The 23,857-nt window shown below is 42.7% G+C and overlaps 1 protein-coding gene across 1 annotated transcript; it reads right to left on the bottom strand.

Annotated features, from left to right (window-relative positions):
- Positions 1-2,504: 2,504 nt before the first annotated feature.
- LOC308296034 (WD repeat-containing protein 5-like) lies at positions 2,505-23,764 on the bottom strand. The gene is made up of 14 exons (XM_080739150.1): positions 23,630-23,764; positions 22,075-22,143; positions 20,719-20,827; positions 19,506-19,579; positions 17,908-17,997; positions 17,646-17,735; positions 15,685-15,768; positions 12,870-12,925; positions 12,512-12,558; positions 11,558-11,633; positions 9,391-9,424; positions 8,752-8,826; positions 5,798-5,885; positions 2,505-5,205 (listed from the first exon to the last, which is right to left on the bottom strand). The coding sequence occupies exons 2-14, from the start codon at positions 22,141-22,143 to the stop codon at positions 5,105-5,107; spliced, it is 993 nt and encodes a 330-aa protein (XP_080595276.1). The 5' UTR covers positions 23,630-23,764; the 3' UTR covers positions 2,505-5,104.
- Positions 23,765-23,857: the final 93 nt, after the last annotated feature.

The raw sequence follows: 23,857 nt of genomic DNA, 5'->3' as shown, positions 1-23,857 counted from the left end.
CAATGATACTGATGAAGGCTCTGTTCTAAGGGTGCCGGAAAAAATCGATATGAATCGATTATCGGTTTCAACACTAGCGATACGGCCGCATCGATGCGCGTTTACCCGGATCGGTCCAAATCGCGGCCGTATCGGTCGATGTATCGGTCCTAAAGTAATTAATCGGATTAATCGGATTTTAGCATTAAATAATTAACCTGCTGTGAAATTCTGAACTTACTTACTCATCGTTTACTGTTACAAATCATTACTTCAAAAGTGAGCGCTCTGCTAGCACAGTCAGTGCTGCAGTGCAACGGAAAGAAAAAAAATAAAAAGCTGCCTGCTGCTCTGTCCTACAAATAGAGCTGGGTTTCTGCGTACTGCAGTCACTGTCCTGCGGGAAGCCGCAGATCTACAAGCCCACAGGGTGTTGCATGTGTATGGGTTGTAAACTTATAGATCTGCTACTTCCGATGCAGCGTGTATGACGCTCGCATGTGCGACACACAGCGACTTGTAAACAAACCAACAACGTGGTAGTTGAGTTCCATCACTATGGATTCATTATTCCAGTGGAGAAACGCAAGTTTGGATTTTATAAGAATGCGACAGTAACGGATAGGATTATAACACTTTTCCCAGTAGAACCCGGTTCTACTAGAACCATCAGAAGTCCCCGCGCTTGTCGACAGCAAAGGTAATAATCACAGCATCAGCTTTTGGCTACTATAGAGTATTGGTTTTCAAAGTGGGTCCGGGGACCCCCAAGGGTCCTTGAGGGAGTTCTAGGGGGTCCTCGGCGAAATGATAGGAACCAAATGGACCCTTGGGTATGTGTAACTCAGGGGAGTGTACAAATGGAACCAAATGGACCCTAATGGGTCCATTTGGTTCCATTTAAACTTAAGACAGCCTGATCCATGTCAAACTGGGGGTCCTTGACATTGATTTTTTTAGAACTACTGCAGTAGAGCCATAAGATAACAAGTAGACATGATGTGTGCCAGACTTCAAATGTTGCACTTAGCCTACTTTATACTGCTGTTGTTACTGTTGTAAAGTGGATCTCTTTGAAATGATCTTATTGACTAAATAACAGCAGGCTCCTTTACTAGTTTTATTTGGTGATCTGATCTGTGGCATTGCTGAGGATTGATCTGATCTGTGGCATTGGTGAGGATGTATTTTAGTTTTTCATTGTTATTATAGCAGCTTTGCAAAGTACAATTATTGCACTGTACTGAAGCCTGAAGGGCCAGGCCTTTTGTGTGTTTGTTTTATATTTCTCCACCTGACCAACTGTAACTGCTAAAGTGAAGTTCTTAGAAATGGGTGTGTGAGACAGATTTTCAAACCATGTCAGTAGGCTTTGTAGTTTACATTAATTATTTTTTGTATCTACATGTCTGTGTCTATTTAGAATGAACACAACAATGACATGATACTAAAATGATTTGTCATCCATCTTTCTTTACAATTTTCTGTTATTCCATGGTCTTTTATGAGATATCCATTATTTGAAGGTCAGCAATGCTACTTTATAGATTATAGCTTCTTAACTCATTTAATGCCACCCTTTCACCACTAGAGGGTGCCCCAGGTGCCACAGACAATCCCATAGAGATATGCTGGTATATGCAGAAGCCCTGCAGCCATGACTTGCCTAAACACTTTCCTTTGTGCATGTACAGGAAGAGGATGAAGTTAGCTTGAAGTTAGCTATTGGCTACCAAGCATTTTAAAAGCCTTATTTTCGTCAACTTAGCCATGATTAAACCTTGCACACCTCATGCATGGGAAAAAAACAGAGAAGAATGAGCTCTAAAAAATCCAATGCAATCCTGGATTGCATTGTTGTGGGTTTGTGCAGTTTGTTCACAGCTTTCAAACAAAAAAATCCGATTGGAAATCCGTTCAGGCATTCTTGAGATAATAGCCATTATGTTTTACACTGTTGTGAGCTTGGAGGTCTGCTACCTGAGTTGTATGGGGGTTGTATGGGGGTTAAACATGCAAAATCGCGATTGAAATCATGTTCACTAGTTTTGATGGGGTCCAAAAAAAAAATTTTCAAAAAAAAATTTCCAAAAATTTTTTTTTTTTTTTTTTTTTTTTTTTTTAAATCACGTGTATACACGTGATTGGCACTGTGGGATGCGCTAATATATCACGTGTATACACGTGATTGGCACAGAATGAGTTAATTGAATGGAAAATTAATGTTTCATTAAACGTATGTATCAGATCACACCGTATCGCATCGAATCGTATCGAAATTGCACCGTATCGAATCGTATCGAATCGTTCTGTATGTAAGATGTATCGTCTCTGAATCGAATCGTAGCCCATGTATCGGATACGTATCGAATCGCCTTGTAAGGGATGGATACACACCCCTAGAGCATTCTGCTCAAACAGAGTCAGTGTTACCAATGATGCTAATGAAGACTCTGGTCCATTCTGCTCGTAAAAAGATAATTATTGGTTGTGAATAAATATCATTATTTCCCCCTTCCATTTCCTTCAATGCCTTTAATCATTTTAAAAATAAAAAATACAAATAAAACAATCTTTCCCTCCCAAACCTTTTTTCAAAAAGACGTCATTACATCAAAGGAATTCCATACATAAATAACCTTTTTTAAGAAACAGTGGAAATAGCAGTTCTGAAGATCAGCTATTTTCACTAGTTTGTGTCCCAGACTGCAGTCAAATCCAGCCTGAATCCCATTTATTTCAGCAGAACCTTTTACGCTACAGAAGAAATGGGGAGCAGCATTCAGTGGACAGACGGAGAAATTAAACGTCTTTGGGGGGGATGCCTCAGTACATGAGAAAAGTACAGGAACAAGGCAATAATATGAATATAAATATCTCACGGCATGGCAGAAGATCCTATCTGCCATGTCAGAGGAAAATTAAGAATTTAAAGGACACATTATAGAGAAAAGTCATGACGCCTACGTCGTTACCACGGTAACCAAAGCAGATATGTTGACGCAGGGCGTTTTTGGGTTGACGTTGTTAAAATCAGTCTGAACACACAGATCAGATCTGGTCACTGCAGAAATAAATGGAATTCAGGGCAGGCTGGATTTGACTGCCAGGGTAAACGGGGTCTGAAAGGACAACTTATTTTTTTATTTTTTTACAAGGGTTCATATTTTAGATAGTCATTAGAGAAAAGAAAAGATGAGTGTTAAAATGTTTCCATTTACTTCTATCGTTTTAGTGATTTTAACCATTTTGATTTGCATGCATGCCCCCAGGTTGGGGGCATGCATGCAAGTGGCTAAATATGTATTTTTTAGACACATTAAGCCCATTCCCAAGATGCACTGCAATCTTTCATGGGCAGATGTGACTTATGGGGGCTGGTGTAAATAGTAACAAAGAAATTGCCGGCTTATTGTGTCTAAAAAAACATATTTAGCCACGTGTACGCAAGCCCCCAACCACTGAAATCAAAAAACTAAAATGGCTAAAATAGAAAGCAGTAAATGAATAGCCTGCTTCCAGACCATAGACCCCGCCCACTCTCAGAGTGGACTGTTTCTCTAAAGCGTGAGCGGAGTCTGAAATCAGGCTAGTAAATGAAAACATTTTAACACTCATCTTTTGTTTTCTCTAATTACACTTTAAAATATGAACCCCCCCTAAAATATGAAAAAAACTAAGTTGTCCTTTAAGAGTCCTGGTGAGATGGGACCAGGACTGAACAGCCACTTCCTGCCAAATCAAAGACTTTACAAAAGGGAACGAAACGTTAACTCATAACCACGTTGTCAAGATGTCACTGCTGACTGGGCGACGACGTGGCTCTGGCTGACAGACAGACAGACAGACGGACAAAGGACGCAGCCAGATATGGTGACCGACACATTGACCCCAATCCAAGCTCCCATGTTAAAAGAAAAACCCGGGAGAAGCGTTAGCTTTGTGATGGAATGGAAGAGCCTGCAGGTTCTGTGGGGTCTCAAGCTCAAGGGTTGAATACAGGCTCATGGTAGGGCATTCACGAATAGTGATTTTTAGTATTCAAATTATTCGACCTCAAAGTATTCGCATAGTCGAATATTCGACAGGAGGACTGGCCAAACTATCAAATATTATGTAAGCAAGAGGCAAACTTTGTGAAAATAGCCGATCTACATGCTCACAACGCCTCGCAACGGCGTTGTGAGCATGTAGATCTGCTATTTTCATAATATTTATCTGTGGAACCGAGTCACATTAATACCTATTTCCAAGAGCTTGTCAGGGTGGAGGTCCCCAGTTCAAATATGTTTATTTTGGGGGTCACGGCCTAAAAAGGTTTGAGAAGCCCTGGTATAGAGCATTAAAAAATTCATCCACCAGGGGCATTAACAACTCATTCTTATGACTTCCTAATCTAGCCAAGCTTTATAAACTATATATTTTTTAAAGAGAAAACAAAAAATAAAAAGAAGCGAATATTCGACTTCGGTGAACAACGTCGAATAGTGACTTTGATATTCGAATATTTGGTGAATGCCCTAGCTCATGGTTCAGCACTGCTGTACTCTCACCAGGTAGAGAAGCCAGGAGCTCAATGGGCTGAGGTTTTGGACAAGGTCGACGCCCCCTCGCGGCTTGGGAGCTTCTGGCTACGCCCCCTTCATGGCAGGGAACATTGAGTTTTGAGTGTAGCAACATTTTCATACAAAAGAAGAGTTTATTTCTTTTTATCTAAACGTCACACACTTCCACTGTGCTTTCTGCGGAGACGCACATTTAACATAGAATGACAGACAAACAAAACGCAGTACTATGCAGGAAAAGAGGGGGACCGCTACCACTGTGCTTTCAGTGGAGACGCGCTTGATACAAGAGGAGGTCTCCCACTCTCACTCTCCCTTCTGCATCGCGAGCCTAGGGGGGCGTCAACCTTGTCCAAAACCTCAGCCCATTGGACACTCACTGACCAATGGGACAGACCTAAACGCTGGAAGAACGTCACTTTGTTGACGCTCACACGTGTGAAAGATCAAAGGTAAGGGGGTAGCACCACGTCGCCACAGTCGTGAGATATCTGGCTGCGCCCAGACTGTGTGTGAGTGACAGACAGACAGACAGACAGACAGAGGGACAGACAGACGGTCTAACAGTCACTCCTCCACAGTTTGATGGTCTTGTCGTTTTCCAGGGCAGCGGAGGCGATGATGTTCTCTGTGGGATGACACGCTGTGCAAATGACAACATCTGCACGCGCACGCGCACGCGCACACACACACACACACACACACACACACACACACACACACACACACACACACACACACACACACACACACACACACACACACACACACATAAAATCAAAGTCAGGCATTTATACATTTCAGTCTCTCGACATGAATTAGACCCTACGGCTACTGGACCCTCTACTTAATTTAGGAGAAATAAAATGTTTATTTTATTTTTTTTATACTTTTGTATCGTAATCGTTTTGATTGCTGTATTATCGAGTGGAATCATGTTATATAAATGTACAAGAATTGTTTGAATAACTGTTATACTAATGATGTTTTACATGTTTTAAAAACAACTTTAGGGTAGACGTAATAAGCTTAGGCTTCAGTCTATTCCTTTTTTTCCAGGGAAAGGAAATGTATGAAATGTGTTTTTGAAGTGTGATTTTGAAGTGTGTTTATGAAATTCAATGTGTCTTTTACATGGAAAAAATAAATAATTAAACTAAACTAAACTAAACTCTACTGAAGACCCCGTGATCTGGATTCTAGATGGGAAACGTACACTCATAGATGAAGCAGTATTATTCTTATTATTGTACCTGTGTGTCCTTGTAGCTTCTGGACGATCTCTTTGGTCTGAAGGTTCCATATGTACACCATGCTGTCCTCTGAGCCCGACACAATCCACTACAACACACACACACACACACACACACACATGCGCACACACGCACACACAGACACACACAAACACAGGTCAAACAACCGCACACCTCAGGCCCAGACAGAAAGAGCGACTCATTCATTTGACTCCTGTGTGAAGTGAGTGTGCATAGCTGAACAGGATGAGCAGTGCTATATAAAAATAGCATATTATTATTAATATTTACCAATGGACACTTTTTTTGTTCGGCTCTGCACTATTGGGTTGTGTGAGATAGGAAGTCATAAGAATGAGTTGTCAATGCCCCTGGTGGATGAATTTGTTAATGCTCTATACCAGGGCTTCTCAAACGCCTTTTTAGGCCGTGACCCCCAAAATAAACATATTTGAACTGGGGACCCCCACCCTGACAAGCACTTGGAATTGTAGGTATTACATTTAATGTGACTCAGTTCCGCAGATAAATATTGTGAAAATAGCAGATCTACATGCTCAGCATGTAGATCGGCTATTTTCACAATGTGCACTTCTTACTTACTCAATATTTGCCAGTTTGGCCAGTCCTGTCGAATATTCGACTATTCGAATACTTTGAGGTCGAATAATTCGAATACTAAAAATCACTATTCGTGAATGCCCTAGTACTGACTAGGCATTAGCCCCGTTTACATGCACGCTTCTAATCGTATTAAAAACAAGATTTTAGATAAACCCGATCTAATTCTGCATGTATACACCTAAATAAACCCAATCAAAACCAACACGATTTAAATTCTGATCGGATGCAGAGGGGTGGTCTAGACTTTTTTACGACCCGATCAAAAGGAAAATCCTTCCATGTATACACCTAACCCGATTAGAATGTGACATGTTCTTTCAGCGCAGGCTTCCTGGCCATTTATTGTGGCACTTTTTGTGATGTTTCACCACATTAGTCTATTTAGTTTATAAACGCATTTTTTAATCAATCTATAAATGTGCAGAATATCTGCGTAGCCTGCCTACGTGAGTGTGCTCACGCGAGTCCCAAGACTCCTGTCTCGATTGAGAACAGTAGGCTAGAGATCTTCACGGGTCCAAAACGAAAAGGACTGTCAAATTTTGACCGATTCCGACCAGTTCCGAAATAATAATCAAATTACAAAACCAAACCTGAGTGGCCCCGTCCGATTCCGTCCCGTTCCGACGTTCTTTCTTTTTTTACAGACCGAAACCTGTGACATGTTGTCCCGAAATCCTTTTATTTCCGAGGTTCCGAGAGACCCGACCATTTAATCATTATTAAAACCATATTTTATGTAACTCACTGCAGCCGTGCAGCATGGCTGTTAACTCATTGACAGGCAGAAGAAGGCTGCCAAAGAATCTATAATATTAAGATCGAAACAAAAGCCAGGGATAAAGGAATACTTTTAGGCTATTTTCTTACTACAGAGATAAGTAATTTTCGGTTTGTTTGACATGGTTTAACTTGTACGCGGTCGCAGGTGCTTTCTTATCCAAAAATAGCCGATCTACAAGCTCACAACGCATCGCAAACCCTGGCAGCTGGCTACGCTTCACGCATGCATTATGCACGCACCAAGATCTTTTCCCTCCGCTGTTAAACTGATCCTAGACCAGCATTATCATCTCACTGTTACACAGCCATTCATCTCGCGGCCTTGCGGCTAGTCTGGTAGGATTCACCTTGAAACATGGGCTGCATATTGTTGTAGTGTTTTTGGTTGATTTCTATTCTGAATGTTTTGAAGGTTTGCACAGGGCTCTACTTCCTGTATTGTCCCATCTCAGATTCTGAGCCTGGGACAACTTCCTGGCCAGGAATATCATAGTTTTGGCCCAGAGGTTCTTCTCGCCCCCCTAGTGGCGAAAAAAAGAACCTCTGGAAACTCAGATTGCCTTGCGGCTAACAGACCTGATCCTAGGTCAGCCTAAACACAGCACACACGTTAAACAGAACTCCAGTAGTTCGTTCAGAAAGAGAAAGATATTCTAGCGCGACTGGACGCTACGTCTTCGTTCATCTATCCTCCTGTCGAGTCCTGTGCGTCTTTGACCACGACCAGAATAGCCTAAGAAACCACCAGCAAAATATCATATATTCTTAATCAGATAAATATTTAAAGGGGACTGGGGTAAGGGGATATATAGCTAAGAGAGTCAATTTTAAAAGTATTACAGACTTTTTTGTTATTATCGTGAATACACTTGTCCATGAAGCCTATTATGTTCTATGGGCCGTCGGGAGCAAATATGGATTGTGACGTGGTGATGATTATAATAATGATAATATAGGCCTAATACATGTATACAGTAATCTAATTAAAAGAGCATTGCAGCTTGTTTTTTCACTTTGGTGGGGCTGTGCATTTGCATAGCATAGGCTAGGCTCCATTATTATTACTATTATTATTAATGGATACAGGGAAATGCGATCTATTTAATCATTTGCGTCACAACACGATTTAAAAGTGGGTACATGTAAACACCAGATCGGATTGATCTCACCCCATGTAAACACTTGATCCAATACCTTCAATCGGGTTTATTTAGATCAGATTGGAATGATGCTGTCATGTATACGCAGCTAATGACTGTTATGAACACTTTTATTTGGCACTGCATTGTTAAGTGGCGCTTTAAGTATTGCTATGTGTGTGTGACGTGACACTTATGAGCGTTGACTGTTTTTTGACACTTTATGTATATATTCTTCGTTCCCTTTCTTTGTTGTACCTTGCTCTTTACTGTACACTGTTATTTCTTCTCTTTTCATACTTCTCTGCAACTTTGTAAACCTTAAACTGCTGTGCTGCCTCCGGGCGACTGATTCTATCTAGCCGTTATTATTATTCTTATTATCAGAGGATCAGCGACTCCACTCACCTTCCCTCCAGTGACAGAGAAGTTTGCAAACACACAGTACTTCTCATTCTTGTGTCCCGAATAGGTCTTCAAGCACTGAAGAAATACAACATAAAATAAACAAGAGTCAAACAGACAGACAGGCAGATGAAAAAGACTGAAATGCAAGACAGACACACCGACAGACAGACAGACAGACAGACAGACAGACAGACAGACAGACAGAGACACACACACACACACACACACACACACACAGACAGACAGACAGACAGACAGACACACCGACACACCGACAGACAGACAGACAGACAGACAGACAGACAGACAGGCAGGCAGGCAGGCAGGCAGGCAGGCAGACAGGCAGGCAGGCAGGCAGGCAGGCAGGCAGGCAGGCAGGCAGACAGGCAGGCAGGCAGGCAGGCAGACAGACAGACAGACAGACAGACAGACAGACAGGCAGGCAGGCAGGCAGACAGGCAGGCAGGCAGGCAGGCAGGCAGGCAGGCAGGCAGGCAGGCAGGCAGGCAGACACACCGACAGACAGACAGACAGACAGACAGAGACACACACACACACACACACACACACAGACAGACAGACAGACAGACAGACAGACAGACAGACAGACAGACAGACAGACACACAGACAGACAGTACCTTTCCTTTGCTGTAATCCCATAACTTCAGTGTGCTGAAGATAGAAGACACACAGACAGTCAGACATCAACAACAGTCTAAAATCACAGTAACTCTGAGTGTAACAAACGGAACCAAATGGACCCTTAACTCATACCTCGCGATCCCCGTAGAAACCGTAGATTTCCCGCTGTACCGCGCTGCCATGCCCGTAGAGCCCGTAAAGTTTAATTAGCTTTAATCATTATGAAAGGATTAAAAGTATTAGCGCAGATTTTCGCTGATTCTGGCTCTTTAGGCCCGCCCCCCTAACTGTATCCGGTCATTTCCGGTCTGGACCGGATCCAGCTTTCCGTATCCAGTCTGAGCCTGGGACATAGTCCCGCCTCCATTGGTTTACTGTGTAACAGAAGTGGAAGCTACTCGGCGATGGAACGCTCGTTTTTCAATCGGATTTTTGCGTTTGGAAACTTTGATCCAGTCTCTACACGCCTGGATTAGGATCCCCGCACATATCGTGCGTTTTGTGCGCGAACGTGTCCACGTGTTACCATAGCGCATGCCTGGCTTTTTTTCAATGTTTTTTCATGTAAACACTGGCTGATAAGCAGGGATACAGCGTGGCAACGGATATGTCTTTTTCAATGGGGTTTTTTGTATTCGAAAGCTTGTCACCGAGTCTACACGTCTACTAGATGAGTCGCGCACAGATTGTGCACGATGCGTGCGCGTGCCCACGCTAAAAGGTAAGGACAATTTGGCAGCTGCTTACTACAGCTATGTTTAAAATGGCAGAGAAATTGTTAACACACAGGTGTCTAATAAGGTTCATTCCGACTATCTTTGCTCATGAAGCTCTCAGATGACCTTTCCTAAAAATATTCAAGCCAGATGATCTCGTTTTTGTCCCCCATACGAAACTTTTATTATTATTATTTTTTTAACATGAAATTAGGCACCATCATACCACCGTCCATAATGTAACCACTACCAAACCCTTGTCTTTTTAGTTTTGTGCCTGTAAGTAAACCAAACGAAGCTTAGCCATCCCTGCATGTCAGGTTTGAGTGGGATTGAGATGTTAGTAAAACACATTTAGAAGACAATGGAGTTGTCAGCGGGCCTGAAAATGAAGGCCCGGTCCGATTAATTAGCACATTTTACATTTTAGGCCCTACCCTACCCTAAATATCGGGTAGGGTCAGGTAGGATCTAATCTGAGTTCCCAGAAGTTATTTTTGCTCACCACTAGGGGATCGAGAAGAACTTCTGGGAAGAAACCATTATATCTCTGGGCCGGAAGTCAGCCCAGCTCAGAATCTGAGTAGCAGGAAGTTGCACAAGTATGGGTAACCAGAGGCAAAGATGGAGTAGGTTAGCTATGTCTCAAAAAGCCCACGTATCGAGGGAAATCCTCCAAGACTCGGTAGGATCGGGTTCGGGCAGAATTTGAGAATTCTAATCCCCCCCCCCCCCCCCCCCCTTTGTCAGTTGTCATCTTCATAGATGGCGGTCAGCCACAACAACTGGCCAATAAATAAAAACTAGAAAAGAAAATTTCCAAGAAATTTTAAGTGTGCCTGCAGCTCGCTAAGTCTGTGCAACCTTGTGTAGCGGTTGGTGTTAGCATTAGCGTTACATTTTTTAACATTAGCATTTTTTGCATAAGCTTTAACATTATGGTTCTTCATATGACACCACCCACAGCCATTTCGACTAATTAGTGGCGTTTTGGCGCATTTTTGGCCGTTATCACGGGTCGCACTTTAACGACAGTTTTTTGAGAAAAAATTGTTTTGTGAGAAAAAAAAGTTTTTTGAGAAAAAAAAAAAGGTTTTTGAGAAAAAAAAAATTGAGAAAAAAAAAATTGAGAAACATTTTTTTTTTTGATGTATATATTGCGTGGGTGGCGTAAATTGTGCGGCAGTTATTACGAGCAGAAATTTGCAAGAACATGACTTACTTACTGACTTAAGTATGGCGGATTACAATAAGTGTTTTGCCATTGCATGGCAGGCACACTTAAAAAGATACCAGTTCTGTTCTGAATTTGTCGTCTCACATCTTTCCACAAACTAGTTGAAAACGCTCAATAGTGGTCTGGATAAAAGCCGATAAGCAGGATCGATAAGGTGCTCATTATCAAAAAGAATTTAGGAGCTCCATCCCTAGTGTTGACAGAACCTACTTGTCCAGGGTGGCGGCCAGGATGTACTTCCCGTTGGGAGAGAACTTGACAAACGACACCGGAGGATTATCATCATCTGGAGACACAGGAACAACCTTTCATTTCAATTCAATTCAATTTTCAATTCAGAGGAGCTTTATTGGCATGAGAAAACATACGTTTACATTGCGAAAGCAAGTTTCAAAACATAATAAAAACAGTTGAAAAAGGGGAACGTATATAAATACGGTTGCAGGAGGTACAGCATTGCGTAAACAGAGCTATGTGTCACATTTTGTGGTTATGTATATACAGGGTACAGGGTCATCAGGTGCACTGATCCTGAGTATATCTTAACCCACGAGGCGTTGAGAGCTTGTAGATCGGCTATTTTTGGCAAATAGGTTTGGTGTAGACTGTAGAGAGTGAAAAGGTCAAATTTGCTGAGTATCGTCAATTTAGGGATAAGGAAACCGGAGCAGAATGCTGCCTCGAGCTCTCACGAGATTCTCGCGAGACTTCCGCTCTAGCTCTTGGAGCCGAGGCAGGAAGTGGCCTGCACTGTAAACAAGCTATTAACCCTTCAGACGCTAAAACACCATGTGTGGTGTCTGTAGGAAGCATGTCTGGACGATTCATTAAAAAAAATGAAATGGGCGCTTTTGGATAGTGACTATAAGCCCGTTTTAGCTGTGGGGACTAATCTACAAATCTCAGAACAGGGGCAGAAATGAGGCATATCAACCTAAAACCAGGTAAGAAGGTCTGTGGGGGGGGGGGTCCTATTTTGGTCTGTATCACTCCTTTAACCCATTCAGGCCGGGAACACATTTTGCTGTTTGGGAGGGGCTTACAGTACAGTATGTAGCAACATATTTGTTTTTAGGCCTAAATGGGTTAAGGCCTAAAAACGTTGAAGACCCCTGCTGTAAGATATGACTTATGTTTTTTTATGAATCAGCAGTTTCTACTCACCTATGAGCGTCTTCAGACACTGGCCTGACGCTGTGTCCCATATACGACTACACGCACGCACGCACACACACGCACACGCACACACACACACACACACACACACGTACGTTAATTCTGAGAACACATATTCAGTCATTGTCTTCTGAATTCAATTCCATTTAGTTTTGTCAAATTTTAAGAATCTGAAACTTTTTTGTTATTTTTATTAGTTTAGACCAGTGGTCCCATGTGTGTGTGTGTGTGTGTGGTAAATGCTGCTATATATGCCTAAATTGTAATTGTGTGTACCTGTGTGTGTGTGTGTGTGTGTGCGTGCGTGCGTGCGTGCGTGCGTGCGTGTGCGTGCGCGCGTACATACCAGAGCCCGTCATAGCTGCTAGAGACGATCAGCGAACCATCTCTGTTGAAGTGGACCTACACACACACACGCACACACACACACACACACACACAGTCAATCAGATATGCCACGATATGCCTTTTCAGAGCTCTCGTATATATCGTGATACAATCTAAAATATAAATGATCCTGTTGAATAGTTAATACAGAGATTCATTGCAGAATCTATTTAAACCTGCATTTTTGTCTAAACTAGTAAGACACCTCAGGGCGACATGCAACCTCGCCCTAAAGGGTGAGGTTCTTGGCCATCTGGCCAGTGATGTAGATCGGACCAGTTACCCATATATGGAGATCCATGTACTGTATATAGTACATCCCTTTTATGCCCATACATGGAGATCCCTGTCTGAACCAGCCGCACAGATATGGGCTGTCTTCCTCCAAATATGGTCATTCCCATATGAAGTCCTGTTAGATATGGGCTTAATATTGATGACATCAGGGATCTGCATACTGTATATGGCCATAAAAGGGATTCTGTTAGAGTGGTTCCCATGACATCACAACATAAAATATCTTTTATGCCCATACATGGAGATTCTCCATCTGAACCAGCCACACAGATATGGCCCATGTCTTGGCCATCTAGCCAGTGATATCTATATCTATATCTATATCTATATCTATATCTATATATATATATATATCGATGACATCAGGGATCTTCATATATGGGCATAAGCGGGATTCTGGGGAATACCCATACAGTATATGGACTTTTACATAGGTGATGTCACCTGTGATATCACCTGTGATGTCACAGTGATGTGTCAAGGGAACCAACCCATAGACTGTAAAAATGTGTACACACGTCTACACGTGGACAAGCTGTGACATTTCTCATGGTAAACTGTAGTTCACAATAGGGCATTAACGACTTGTGATTTTTGCAAGTCGACTCGACTCAGTAAAAGGTTGAGTTGAAGTCGACTTTATCGTTTGATGACGTTATCACATCACACACGACCCCCCAATTATTTTGGGGGGTCCCCAGATGATTAACTTAATGTGAAACATTGTTTTCTCACTAAACTGTAAACAAACCAACATAAAGTTTAAGTGTATAGAGGGTATCTGCACATTTCTAATGTGACAATTGAAGGACTTTTTAATACCTCTAAAATGGCAAATTAAACATTGTCCAAATTGTCAAATATATTGAGGCAGAAATTATGAATGCGAGGCGTTGTGAGCATGTAGATCTTTTCAACTTCGACTTCCTCTGGTAGTGAAGTCGACTTGTGTAATGAAGTCGACTGAGTCGACTTGTCGACTTTTTCGTTAATGCCCTTTAAAATGTCAAGGTCTCCCCTTAAAGGAGTCATCCAGATTCCAGACCAAAACACATATAGGGTTAAATCTGTCTTTTTTCATACCCCTTCATACCTGCTTTAGTCGATTTTTTTCATAGCTGCCCCTGTTGCTAGATTTCGGCTGCCCCTGTTGCTAGATTTCGCGGGCTCTCTCATAACTAACACAGTGGATTGTCCTTAGGCTAGTGCGGTTATTGCGACCGTAGGTCGCATTTACTACCAAAACCTCCACGGGCTGTCTGTGCGTCAGTCAGTCAGTCAGTCAGTCACACTTTTTCCCTGCTTATATCTCCGCACCCGTTGACCCGATCCATGCCAGATTTTACACACACACACACACACTCCTTGCCTGCCAAACTACAACCTCCAAGGACCCCCGGAGCCCCAGGGACCCCCAGGTCCCTGGAGGACCCCCAGATGTAAAAAATGACCAAATGTGCAAAAATGACCAAATGACCACCCCAACGGGGCTGCTCACGGGGAATTCCCGGGGACCACCGACTCCTGGTGCTCCAGAACGGATGCAAAAGTGGTGGCGCCCCCAGTGGAGGACCCCCTGCCACTGCAGCGCACATAAAATGCCGTAACTCGGGCTAGGAGCGTCCGGGAGAGCCGGGGCCGGTACCTATTCGTCCGCCAAGGCAACGCGGAGACCCCACCCCTCATTTCTCACATGGCCCTATTCTAGCGCCACCTTCAGGCCGATTTTTAAAACACATTTTTGGACACTGCTCCTACAGTTTTTGCCCTAAAATCACAAATATCACTACACAGCATGTCTACACTCATGTCATCAACATGGATCAGGAAGATTTTGGAAAAACAAATTTTTGCCCTATTTGTGGAGATAAGCCACCTACGGTCGCTTATCTCCCGATTAGGGAGTCTTACTGGTTTCTTTAGCTTCAAAGTTAGTATTTTTTTATTGGATTGTGTTTACACAACGTCCTGAGACCAACCACACCGCTGTTTTGACCTCACAGGCACCCTTACTTGTCAAACCGACCCCTCCCTCCCCTCCCTTTCTAGCCTCTCCTCTCCCTGCTCTGGTGCAGAGCAGAAGCCGTTTGACAAGTAAGGGTGCCTGTGAGGTCAAAACAGCGGTTTGGTTGGTCTCAGGACGTTGTGTAAACACAATCCAATAAAAAAACACTAACTTTGAAGCTGAAGAAATAACCGCACTAGCCTAAGGACAATCCACTGTGTTAGTTATGAGAGAGCCCGTGAAATCTAGCAACAGGGGCAGCCGAAATCTAGCAACAGGGGCAGCTATGAAAAAAATTGACTAAAGCTGGTATGAAGGGGTATGATAAAAGACAGATTTAACCCTATATGTGTTTTGGCCTGGATGACTCCTTTAACTCTGACAGTATACAAATGAAACCAAATGGAACCCCTGAACTAGACGGTTGATTAGCTCGTTAAACCATTGTTTAATCGTTGTTTAATTGACTTACAGCGGAGACCGGGTCGGAGTGGGCAGGTAACGTCTTCAGACACTTTCCTGTTTTCACATCCCAGATACGCACACTCTCATCAAACTACACACACACACACACACACACACACACACACACACACACACACACACACAGACACAGACACACACACACACACACACACACGCAGGATAAGAATACAGTAAGTTAATTCATTCATGAAATATACATTTTACAAAAACATTGACACCTGCATATGAATGTGCTGCTCTGTAAAGCTTTAAACCAAATGAAGTATTCATTTTACTGTTACTGAGTAGAAAACATAATTTATTTTCAACATATTGTCATAAAAACTGGACTTTTTATGTCAGTATTTTCTAGTCAAAAGGATGTTATCGATTAAAGGGGTACTTGGATTCAGCAATCAGGAAAAGGGGTACTGAATAGGGATGGAGAAACAAGGGTAGCTCGATAACCTGATAAAATATTTATTGACTACCCGCTATCAATAAGCTTTGGGTTTATCAAGCTTGTTATCGAGCATAGCGGTCATGTTTAAACAATCAAGACAAGAGACTATTCATAATATAAAGCCATTTTACACTTATTGGACACTAATGAATGATTGTTTTAATGATATTTAATGATATTTGTTACTTTTGTCAATTAGCCACAAACTCGCAGTCACAACAACTGGCCAATACAAAAAGATACCAGTTATGTTCAGAATTTCCCATCTCACATCTTTCCACAAAATATTAGAAAACACTCAATAGTGGGCTGGATAAAAGCCTGGCTCAATAAGCAGGATCGATAAGGTGCTCATTATCAATAAAGAAATCACACCCGTGTGAACTGAGCGGTGGTTGTGTGTGTGTGTGTGTGTGTGTGTGTGTGTGTGTGTGTGTGTGTGTGTGTGTGTGTGTGTGTGTGTGTGTGTGTGTGTGTGTGTGTGTGTGTGTGTGTGTGCGTGCGTGCGTGTGTGTGTGTGTGAGAGAGAGAGAGAGAGAGTATTGCAGTTGATGCTCAGACTAGACTCAAGAGCACCCTCTCTGGTCACTGAGTGGTAGTTCAGGCTACATACACACATACATACACGGATACACGGATACATACACGGATACACACACGGCCATGCTATGGAGCGGTCTACCACCGCTCAAAAAATACGAGCTCCATCCCTAGTACTGAAGCCCAAAACGTTTGAGAAACACTACTATACAATATTTCTGTGACGAGGCTCCACCTGGGTGTGTAGAGGAGGACATCTAGTGGCCGACAACGGCAATGAATGTCTCAGACAGCATGCACATCTGCTTTGCTAGCAGAGACACCTGTGCTGAGTGCTGACCAGCTTTTATTCATTGACAGTGAAAGCACGCACGCACGCACGCACGCGCATGCACGCTCACACGCACGCTCACACGCACGCTCACACACACACACACACACACACACACACACACACACACACACACGCACACGCACACGCACACACACACAAAGCAATGGGCAATATATTGAACATGTATCGATATCGAGGTATCAACATGCAAGGTATACATATCGGCGAAGACGGCTTGAAATGAGGTATTGGTCTATGTGTCAAATTAATTAACAGACACACTATGCATGCACGACTTGCACGTAGCACATGCAAAAAAGCAGTCCATCTGTTACCAGGTGTGGTTTTTAAAATAAAACCTGCCTAAACCTTTTATGTGTACGGTGCAGTGTGCATGCATGGATATGCTGTTCATTATCTGGGTTAGGCAGGCAGTGGACCTAAAGCAGAAAAACATTAAAAACGAAATGAAATTGTTTTTACTAATATCGTGAGTAATATCGATATCGAGGTATTCAACAACGTTATCGAATATTGAAGGTTTTTCTAATATCGCCCAGCCTTAGCACACACACACACACACACACACGCAACGCACACACAGACACACACGCAACGCACACACTCTTACCGATCCAGACACCACCAGGTTGGACTGAGGGTTGAAGTTGCAGCAGAAGACGTAGTTGCTGTGTCCTTTTAACGTCTTCAGACACTTCCCCTGAAGACAGAGACAGACAGGAGTATAGATTTATCAAACAACAAATAAACATGGGCCATCTAAAGCGATGGAAAGTCACGGTAACAATTTTTTAAAACAGTGTGTACACTACAAAGTGCGTCACACTAGTGACTTCCGTAGGCCCTTCAAAATATCTGAGTGTGTGTCTTACAGAGCTGCTGTCCCAGATCTTCAGCGTCTTGTCGTCGGAGGCGGAGACCAGCAGGTTGGAGTCAGAAGACCATGACACGTCAGAGATGCCCTGGATAGCAGGGACGTGCAGAGAATGTTAGAGAGGCAGGGGCTGACATTTCTAAAAGGGCCTTTTGGTGGAAATGTCGAAAATATTATTTTGGGGGGTCCCCAGATGATTGACTTAATGTGCAACATTGTTTTCTCTCACAACAGTAAGTGTAAGTGTGAGTGCATAGTGGAGCAGGGCTAACCAACCAGTAGATTATGATCTACTGGTTGATCATAAAGGCATCACAGTAATCACAGGCTGCCTCTCTCCCAGTACACTAAATCAGGGGTTTTCAAAGTGGGTGACGGGGCACCCTGGGGTGCCGCGATGGCAGTCCAGGGGTGCCGTGAGATCATTTGATAATATTTGGAATTTATTTGGACACTTGAAAAAAATATATATAAATATTTAGTATCATTTTAAAACTTGAAGTACAAAGTTATTTTCAGTCAGTTCTAACCAAAATGGCTATTATCTCAACGTTTTCCTCGCAACATAATCACTAAGATATCATCACTGTCAGGCAGAAACCTTCTATTTCCAAGTTACAATAAACTAGTGAAAACACAAAAACTAGTGAAAACAGCCGATCTACAAGCACACAACGCCTAGCGATGTGAGGCGTTGTGTGCTTGTAGATCTGCTGTTTTCACTAGTTTAGTACATATTTTAGATGATGAATACAAAACAAACGGTTTCCACCCCACAACGACGATAAGCTATAAATATAAGGTGCTGGGAGTGAAAATTATAATGTAGGGGTGCCTCGGATTAAAACAATATTTATGGGGTGCCCTGAGACACCCCTGCACTAAATCTATACTATAGAGCAGGGTTTCTCAAATGGGGATATGTGTACCCCTAGGGGTACGCGGGGGTACTGCAGGGGGAACAGGAGAAAATGGGAATATGTATTTTACCGTTATGGGTAATGACAAAACCTCGACAGTCTTTGTGTGAACCTCTCATAATTTGTTAAACCAAATTACACCAATAACCTTGACTAATACAACTTTTATTGAATAGGAACAATGTTTACTTGCCATTATGTTGTTCTATTTTGAACATTTTGGCGTGGGAACTGGACTTTTGAAGTACATTTTATAAGCAAAATGCTGTAGTCAGGGGAGGATGTACTCGGCTTCAGAAACCAGTATAAGGTGTACTGAAACCAAAAAGTTTGTGAACCACTGCTATAGAGGGTATCTGGTACACATTTCTAAAGTGACAATTTAAGGACTTTTTAATACCTTTAAAATGACAAATTAAAGGTGATACACCATGAAATTTCACTTTTCCTATTTTAAAACCTTTTTTTGGGGTCCCACTAGCACCTTCTATCCTCACAAAGTCCCATTTCTGACCGGTGTGTCTTTCTCTGGTTTTGGGAAGGCGAAGGTTTTTGAAGAAAAAAAAAATATATATATATATATATTTTTTTTTTGAACAGGTAGAGAACCACTGCATCAGTTTAATTAGTAATTAATTAAGTCATTAGCTCAGTGACGTTCAGTGCAGGAACTCACCAGTTTGTGACCGGCGATGGATTTCTCAAACTTCCCGTCGAACGCTCCCCAGATCTTTATCAGCTTGTCCGCAGCTGCACACACACACACACACACACACACACACACACACACACACACACACACACACACACACACACACACCTTTATAACCTTGTTATTTTTATCATGAATTAAAACGCACCCACCTCGAGCCGGGAGCGAGCCACCGCAAACAGAGCCCGGAAATAAACTGTGGTCGAGTTGGATGCGTTTTATTTCATGGCAAAAAATAATGTATTTTACAGAGTGGGTGGGGTGCTGAGAGGTTTCCCACCAAGGAGAATAGACTTTCAACAATGCAAAACTACCTTTGGTTTGGTGAGTAGTGAAGTAGTTTAGTTTATTTTGACTGAAGTTGAGCCATCGTAGGGGTAGAGAGATCCTGGTCCTGTCTGAGTCAGCCACCTGTCAGAGCGTCAGTGGACTCTCTGGACCAGAGCTATCTGAAATCCTGCCTTGTCTACTGCGCTTCACAGTAGGGGTGTCGGCGGTTAACCGGTTAATCGGTTGACCGACCGTTAAGAAATGACCGGTTATGCTTAACAGTTAAACGGTTAATTTTCATAATAACATGATCACATTGTCCTGGTCCTGGAAAGTGTTGTTTGACTATGGGGATGTGATTTTGTTAAAAAGACTGCTGGTTTGGTGTCGCGCACTGCTTTGTTTTCTTTTCCTCCTCCTCCTCCTTCTCCTCCTTGCCTTGAGCTCGCTTGGAAATCAAACATCAGTGTTGTCAAATCAAATTAATGCGAGACACACGGTCAGAGAGCAGTGGCAGACTTGAAACTACTGTAGTGGTCTAACGCTGTGGAGCAATCAGAGCTAACCGTGAAACGAAACTTCGCTAAACTTGTGTGCTGCATGGGCAGAAAAGATGATTTGACAGCCAACTCCAAGATGATAGCCAAAGATATTATTATGCCAAGGTACTATATTAGTGTTGTCGTGGTGAAAGTTTTCCGTGAGGTGTTTATCCAACCAGAATACACTGTGCCCGTCGCGAAACGACGCGACGAGAAGAGAGTACGCTGCTGAGGTAACCGGAACAATCGCCCAAAACACACTCGCACCCAGTGTTTTATGTAGGAGTACATGAACCCTACTTCACAACTCACGGAACCCTTTTTTGAGAAACCCTGGCCCGATGCATTGTAAAAGGTGAACTTACAGGAGCTGGCCAGCCACTCTCCATTGGGGCTGAACTTGACAGAAGACACTGCCTTGGTGTGACCGGCAAGGGTGAACTTCACTGTGTAGTTGGGCTTGGCTGGGCTGGACTGCAACACATATACAAAGAAACACACAACACTTGACAACTTTATATACTTTAAAAAAGAACATCAATTGTGGAAATAGACGATCTACAAGCTACAAGCTTGTAGATCTGCCGTTTCCGCTACTTTTTGAAAGTGTTTGAAACTATATGAACATGTCTCAACATGGAAACGTTTATGACGATTGTGCAAAAATAATTGCGATTATGACAAATAATTGTGATTAGACGACTATGTAATAATTGTGACAGGCCTATGACCATACTCGTGAGGAAGACATCAACATTTTAGGACGCCATTGAGAATAGCTTAGAATGGCAAAAAGGAAAAGCTGAACAATAAATGAACAAAAGGAGTTCAGCTCCAAAATGACTTTTTTTTCTATCGATTACTCACGCAATGGAGACTTGAGTTCAATAATATATTTTTGTCTTTTGTCGCATTCCTAAGACAAAAAAAGGAGATTTACCCCCATTGATTCCGGATGGAGACCCAAATGCACTTGGGACCCCATCCGGAATCAATGGGGGTACATTTATTGTAATTTTTGTCTTGCAACAATGCATGCAACAAATACAAAAAAATATTATTGAACTCAAGTCTCCATGGCGTGAGTAATCAATAGAAAAAAAGTAAATTTGGGGGTGAACTATTCCTAGCCATTTAAACCTAAACGCAAATCTGTGTAGGCCTAATGTTAGATTTGAACCACTACAAGCTCACAGCCACGCTGCAAGCTTGTAGATCTGCTATTTTTGAAAAATCGTGAACATTTGTGCAAGTCTTTACATTTATTGACCCGATTCTATGGGGACTGCCCCATAGGTTACTGAGGTTAGGTTTATGGTTAGGGTTAGGTTTAGGCATAGTTTTACTGAGGTTAGGGTTAAGGTTAGGTTTTGGTGGTTGATCCAAAGGGTGTTCGACCTAATGACATGTTACAGATTCTATAAAGGTCTCCTAAATCCGAATATAGGTTTATGAAAAGCCTATGTTTCTATGTCAGTGGTGCTCAAACTTCTTCATGTGAAGGACCCCCAAATGATATGTATTTAACCACGGATCCCCATCTCAAAATATGTAGTTCCAGGGACTACATATTTTTGTGATCATATTATTATGAAAATAGCAGATCTACAAGCTCGCAGCGTGGCACTCGGTGCCACACTGCGAGCTTGTATATCTGCTATTTTTCAATAGTTAAAGCATTCAACAATTGTAGGCCTAAATGGGTTAAGTAACGCACGCACCTTACTGCTGGACCCAGACGAAGACTTTACATTCTCTTGGTGCTCCTGCTTCTTGTCTTCTGCAGACATCTAATAATAATAATAATAATAATCATATTTTAGTATTTATATTGCACTTTACATTTGAAACAAATCTCAAAAGTGGGTTACAGTACAGATGATAAAAAAAAGCATCTGCATTCTGCAATCTCTATGAAATCTCTTTGCCCAAAAAATAGCCAATCTACAAGCTTGTAGATCCGCTGTTTTTTTTTGGCAAATGTCCCACCCCAGGATAATGGATGTAGCAGCTATTTGTTTGGTCAGGATAATCGTTGTGACATTTTCATATCGTCCCAGATCTGCATATCATAGATATGGAAGCTAAAGTCAGACTCGATAGAATATGATGTCTATGATGCACACGCACGCACGCACGCACGCACGCACGCACACACACACACACACACACACACACACACACACACACACACACACACACACACACACACACACACACACACACACACACACACACACACACACACACACACACACACACACACACAGAGCTATTTGAGTCCAGTATTGGCCGTGGTTTTCAAACCTTTTCATGTCAAGGACCCCCAAATTGACACTTATTAGCCCCCATTTGAAAAGATATGCCAGGGTGAGGGACCCCAATAAGTAAGTAACTTTGACAGGAGCCTATGTCCTGTTTCTGTAGTGTGAGGCAGCCTGATGTACCAGTACACCCCTTGGACATGACGCTAGTATGTCACAGGGACCCCCAATCTAACCCTTGATGGCGAGTGCCAAGCAGGGAGGAACTGGGTCCCATTTTTCAGGGTCTTTGGTATGACCCGGCCACGGAATTGAACCCTGAACCTCCCAGTCTCAGGGCGAACACTCTAACCACAAGGCCACTGACCTGGCCTATAAGAGAAGATTGTTTTAGGGCTCTAGCAGTGATTCCCAAACATTTTAATTTCAGGGACCCCCGGTTTGACATTCATTAGGCTACGGACCCCCAATTAATGGAATCTCTATCTCTGAGACCCCAACATTATATGGTAAAATGTATTTAAGAGTGTAGTTCCATGTGTACACTCTCTGAGTTACATTCCCATGAGGGACCATTTGGTTCCTAACTATCATTTAGCTGGGACCCCCCTGGAACTCCCTCAAGGACCCTGGAACTCCCTCAAGGACTCCTGGGGGTCCCTGGACCCCACTTTGAGAACCAATGCTGTATTATTGGTCGTTGAGTGACAGCAGTAACACACACACACACACACACACACACACACACACACACACACACACACACACACACACACACACACACACACACACACACACACACACACACACACACACAAACACTACACACACACACAAACACTACACTACTGTTAGCATTAGCATTAGCTCACTGCGCTGCTTGTGTGGACGGACGGATGCTAAGCTAATGCTAAACATGCTAAAGCTATTAGCTGCAAGCCTGCAATGTGGTTTAATTCTCAAAAGAATTCATAATAAAGTAAACCCAAAACAACGCCTGTGTGAAACGTACCGTGTTGAGCGCCACCGCGCGGAGCTGAATGTCACTACAGAGGCTTTAATTAATGTGTTTCCATGAAGTTAAAGGAGAAGTTAAGATGATAAACATTAAACACAACCACAGCAATGTGCTGCTCCCCGTGACGTCACGGACACTGTTCTCACAGGTGGGACGTTCGTGACCGAATCGAGTCTTTTGAACGGCTCTTTGAAATGAACGATGGGATCCGGTTCCCGGGAG

This window comes from Nannobrachium achirus (assembly GCF_963921795.1).
Source record: "Nannobrachium achirus genome assembly, chromosome: 12".
Lineage (NCBI taxonomy): Eukaryota > Metazoa > Chordata > Actinopteri > Myctophiformes > Myctophidae > Nannobrachium > Nannobrachium achirus.
This window is presented reverse-complemented; position numbering and strand designations above follow the sequence as displayed.

What these genes read in the sequence shown, in the direction of transcription:
- LOC308296034 (XM_080739150.1), bottom strand. Translation starts at nt 22,143, where the DNA reads ATGTCTGCAGAAGACAAGAAGCAGGAGCACCAAGAGAATGTAAAGTCT. An exon ending in GTGTCTGAAGACGCTCATAG is followed by an intron (nt 11,634 to 12,511) that starts GTGAGTAGAAAC and finishes CTGTGTCTCCAG; the next exon opens with ATGATGATAATCCTCCGGTG. An exon ending in CTGGCCGCCACCCTGGACAA is followed by an intron (nt 9,425 to 11,557) that starts GTAGGTTCTGTC and finishes TTCTATCTTCAG; the next exon opens with CACACTGAAGTTATGGGATT.